The sequence below is a fragment of the Alosa sapidissima genome, chromosome 22 (genome assembly GCF_018492685.1).
Source record: "Alosa sapidissima isolate fAloSap1 chromosome 22, fAloSap1.pri, whole genome shotgun sequence".
Classification (NCBI taxonomy): domain Eukaryota; kingdom Metazoa; phylum Chordata; class Actinopteri; order Clupeiformes; family Clupeidae; genus Alosa; species Alosa sapidissima.
Genome location: NC_055978.1, coordinates 20,211,115 through 20,216,611, shown reverse-complemented (window position 1 = coordinate 20,216,611; position 5,497 = coordinate 20,211,115). Strand labels below are relative to the sequence as shown.

At 43.2% G+C, this 5,497-nt stretch overlaps 1 protein-coding gene across 1 annotated transcript in view; it reads right to left on the bottom strand.

Moving 5' to 3' along the window:
• Positions 1–5,497, bottom strand: part of dock4b (dedicator of cytokinesis 4b) — a 129,927-nt gene that overhangs the window by 73,786 nt on the left and 50,644 nt on the right. Inside the window, 2 exon segments of the mRNA XM_042077856.1 lie at positions 262–266; positions 1,729–1,880. Of these exon segments, the coding sequence (XP_041933790.1) occupies positions 262–266; positions 1,729–1,880 (157 nt within the window).

Genomic DNA, 5,497 nt, shown 5'->3' with positions numbered 1-5,497 from the left:
TGATGGGATGAGGAGAGGAGCTGTTTGCATGGACGGAAGTCCTTCATGGAAGTCGTGCGCCAGGGTTTGACAGCAGCGGATCTCAATTTTTGAAGGTCAGACAGAATCCCTAAGGGCCCTTTTTTTTCTGCTGTCTGTAGGATAACGTCATTTCAACTTTATTCAAAGTGCTACATTCACACACACACACACGCACACACACACGTTTCATGCATGGTAATTTTTGGGATATCAAAGGACAGTGCAAATGTTAATCCGCACCAAACCTGTCAAAGAAAGGGCACAGAGGGGTGCACATCGATGCTTGACAGAGTTGACACCAAGGCAAAGGCATCTTCTAGCCATCAGTCTGCTGCTCACCGCAAGTTGTGTTCAACTGGACCATTTTGATTAAAAAAAAACAAAAAAACAAAAACAAGAACATGAGTCCCCCTTGGCCTTTGACCGACATATTTGAAAGGAAGGAAGTAAAGCCTCGCAACGTCAACGCCTTGCGCTCGAGTGATGGCCATTGCACTGCGGCTTCTTTTCTTTCCATTCCGTTTTTCATTCTTTGTCTTTTTTCTGTTTTCCACGAAATGACATAGTGTCTACTTAAAAGACTTGCGCACTTCCTGCAGTGTAAACACAACCTGGCCGTATCTGTGCCAAAGTGTCAAACCCACATAGCAATACCCACTAGTATAGCCAGCAAAAAACACACAATAACAACAGCATACTGAGGGCCAGATGTACGTACATTTGCGAACGTAGCGTTATCAGCGCCATGGACACACCGCAGATTGCGAGCGCTGTCAGACCCAAATTTCCGTCGTATTTATCAATCGTTCAATCCTTAGTGTAAACTGCGCCTTTCTCTGCCCTTCTCCGCCCATAAACGCAATTTACGAACGTCCACAACTGAATGGCAGCGCCTAAGCGCAGTTGAATGAAGTTAACTGATGGCAACATTAAAAAGAATCAAACGTTTAGCGATCATGAAATAATACCATACATGATAAGATGTCAACAAGCAGGGAGATAATGAAGATCAGTAGTTCTACTCAAACTACTTGTGCATGTAGGCTATGGAAGATTGGTCAAATCTAGCAAGTAGGAAAGTTTAAGTGATCTTTTTACGCTAAACTCCCACTTTCCCCTGGATCCTCCCATGAATGCATATACATGACATGACAATCGCAATCTGCCACTTTCAGCTCCCGCGACAGGCAGTTTGCGCTTTTACATCATTGCGGCCTGTTTGTACATACCTCGCAATGATTTTACATGCACATTGCGAAACAAATACGCCTGAAATGGGCGCAAAAGCGTTAGTACATCTGGCCCTGAGTGTTCCGTTCGCATTGCAGCTGCCGCAACAATTAGCTTCCACTATAATCAATACAACTGGCTACACCTGACATGATAGAGGCGCGTATGTCCAAAAAAATTAGACCAATTAGTCTTTTAAAACTATTTTTAAGCAGGTGCGCTTTAGTTGCGCACATGGTTTAGCTTCCCTGTGAGTTTAACTGTGTTTATTTTACTGTTGACAGTGACCAGTGTTACAAAAAACATCCCATAATAGAACTATTCCACCTGAACAATCTCTAACAGGTATTCTAGAATGTAGATGAATCAGTAAATCATGTATTGATATTTGAGCCACACGATTGTAAGTGCAAGACCTGACCACCCTCTGATAGGTGAGGGAGAGGTGTTCTGAGAGCTGATTGGTGGAGGTCTCACCTGAGGGCCCGGCTCTCACGGCCGTCGTAGATGTACAAGAAGACGTCGAGCTCCTCACCCAGGTTGGAGCTCATCAAGCTCTTCACCTGGACAAACAGGTGATGCGTGCTCGCCGGGACCGGAGTCTCCTTCTTACGGTGCCTATGCTCCATCTGTACGTACACACACACACACACACACACACACACACACACACACAAAGTAGGAGTCAATAGGAGTGATTGAAGAAAAATTGCATTTCATTGCACTACCGTAATTTCCCAACTATTAGCCACAGCTTAGACATTGATTTTGCAGAATTTCTTCAGCTATGAGGTTAACACACGGGGGCAGTTACAGTAATATGGTATTAATATGGCTTTGTTTCTTTTAACTTGAATAGCACACTGTCTTGCGGCTTATACAAAATGCGGCTAATACACAGGAAATGACTGCATGTGTTTATCACAGTTCTGCTAACCACCCACACCAAGCGAAAGGTAAAGAGATCCACATCTGTATCATGTGGCTACTGAGCATACCAGATACAGTGTTTCCCCTACAATGTATTTAACAGCGGCGCAGCGCCGCCGCTGGATTTTCAGCGCCGCTGCAACATAATATCACGAGATTCACTTAACACACTGTAAAAGCACAATGGCCAACGTCATCTCGAAATTGTTTTCTGAAAGTCTTGAGTAAGTTAAGTGCATCAAATCCGCACTTAGCCTCTCATTATTCAGGACATATATGCGGCATGATGTGTCAGGTGATTACAAGCCCAAAGACAAGTCTGCAGCCCATATGGCTAGCCTACGTTCTGAACACGGTTACATTGTTTAGCTATCCGACTGATGGGGTCTTGCTCCGCCACAGTGTAGCCTATGGTGTCAACGTTCACTTGTAGGTTACACAATAAATAGCCTACTTATAGGCCTGGTGACAATAAAAAATGATATTAGTTATATTTCATCACGAAGCTGTTTGTATGCCGTGAATTCGCTTGTAGCCTATGCCATATGTTAAGCTTGAGCAATTCCTCTGATCCAAAGCCTGCTTTGACACATTGACACTAATGTGAAACATGCATCCTCCTCTCCTAGCCTACATCAAATAAAAGAAACCAATTCATGATTACCGAAATGAATTTAACATGGGGGGAAAAAAGTTTGTTGCGATTTAGCCTACTGTTGTGATGCGGTTCTTTCTGCTGATTCGATTTACCCCCCCGTGTCGTCAACTCTGAGAACTCTTGCTCCGGCTGACAATTTTATCCAGAGAGCTGATTTCCCAAAGATGAGCCTCCATCAACATTCAACGACAAATTATTAAAACGTAAGTAATGCAATAGAGTAAACCAATGTGCTACAAGGTGTATGGTCTTAACGTTAATTGTAGCCTAGACTTGTAACGTTAGCGTAGGGCTATATGTAATGTTTGCATGGGAAAGCTAGGCGAACACAGTCTAGGCCTGTTTAAACTGTCTGATAGTTAAAGGAAATATGAGCATATGTTGGCATATACGTATAGCCTAAATTCTGTCCACTTAGCTATAATAGGCTATCACAAACAGACCTTTTCTACGTTTACGGCATTAGACATATAGGAGCCTATATTCTCTTATCAGAAAGACATGTTCTCATAACTTCAGCGTTCTCTTGACGGTGAGACGAACGGTCGCACTTCAATCAAGTAGCCTAGGTCTTTTTCGAGTTAATTGTGAGTGAGTTGTATGGTAACTGTGGGAGTGATGTAGAAGAAAAGTGAGTATTTACTTTTTTATACGTGGGTTTGTTGTTTTGGGACTGAGAATTAGACTACAAGGAGAGCATCTGGCTACGTGCATGCGTGTCAGCATTAATGGCCCCCCCCACAATTCAATTCAATTCAAAGCCCAGAAAAATTAAGTGCTCGCAGATTGGGTGTGGCCTTTGCCATTAAGACAAATTTAAATAAATTGTAAATAATCTTTTAATTATTAATGGTCATTAAATGGTTGTGCCATTTAATTTTTCTTCTATCATTTTTAACCAATAATGTAAAAGAAAGCTGAAAATGTCCACAAAAGAAACACGAAGGTATGATATAAAAAAAAAAAAAAAATGCGCAACAAACCCCCCCCCCCGCCAAGTAATAGCACCGCTGCTGGAAAAAATTCTAGGGGAAACACTGAGATATAATCACCTAACTAGGAATTTTTTGACTAACTGAATATGTTTGCTGCAGAGAGGTACAAAGATGTCAGAATGAAAGGCTTCCATTGTATTTTATTTAGATTTATTTCAAAAGTCTATAAGCATTTCAGCAAATTGGAAAGGAATAAATGGTAAAAAAATGCCGAGGTCAAACACAAGTCATATTTACCCAGGGGTGCACCGTGAGAACGCTCCCCTGCCATGGCAACCCAGCTTAGGGGGACTAATGCCAGAAAGACAGACGTTTGATCCATATCTAAGACTTCCTCCTCTATGCTTGGGTAGACTAAGTCTATATAAAGGACACAAATGTATGCAAACATATGCTGCTTTCTATCTCTCTCTCTCTCTCTCTCTCTCTCTCTCTCTCTCTCTCTCTCTCTCTCTCCTCTCTCTCTCTCTCTCTCTCTCTCTCTCTCTCTCTCTCTCTAATAGACTGGATGTGGGGTAATGAATAAAAGAGTGGAGCATATTCTTGAATATTCCACACAAGTCCGGAGGCTCCATGTTTCCTCAGCATGTCTCTTTTATGAACACTTAAATCTGATTTGTCTCACTTAATGCGCCTCCCCGCTCCGAACGGCGCAGGAGGTCTTCTCTGTGCCACACACACACATATGTGTATACACACATGCACACATATACTGTACACACACACACACACACACACACACACACACACACACACACACACACACGAACAGATCAGATATGCAGGCACACACAAATACTTACACAAATGCACATACACAAACACACACACACACACACACACACACACACACACACACACACACACACACACAGAGAGAGACAGAGCTAGAGGCACAGAGGGAAATACCCCACTCTGAGCTTTATGTTTTACAGGATATGGTGGCGATACAGTAGCTGTAATACATTTTTAAGATGCAGCAAAAGTGGTTTAGGGCTTTGGAGAAGAGTCTATATGTGTGTGTGTGTGTGTGTGTGTGTGTGTGTGTGTGTGTGTGTGTGTGTGTGTGTGTGTGTGTGTGTGTGTCAAGTTGTGTGTTCATGCCACCATGTGTGTGTCTGTGTGTGTGTGTGTGTGTGTGTAGAGCTGTGGCATTGGTTGATTGGCAGAGAGGAGTCAGGACAGAGGCGGTGCCAACTCTTTGCTGTCCTCCAGATGGCACAGTGAGAGGGTGCCAGGTGCCCCCATCTTTCTCCTTCAGCCTCCCACTCAGGACAAGAGAGAGAGAGAGAGAGAAGAAAGATGGAGAGAAAGGGAGAGAGGGGACAGAGAAAGAGAGAGGGTAAGAAGAGAGATAGAGATATAATGAGAGAGAGAGAGAGAGAGGGAGAGGGGATGCTAAAAAAGTAAGAGAAAGTGTGTGTGTGTGTGTGTGTGTGTGTGTGTGTTTGTGTGTGTTTCTATAGCCTCTTGATGCTTTAACAATAACTGAACATCACCAAGCTGCTGAGAGCAACTGCATGAGAGCCTGCAGTCATGTAGACTCCAACACACACACACACCACACACACACACACACACACACACACACACACACACACACACACACACACACACACACACACACACACACACACGTATGACTAATTAAAGACAGGTACAT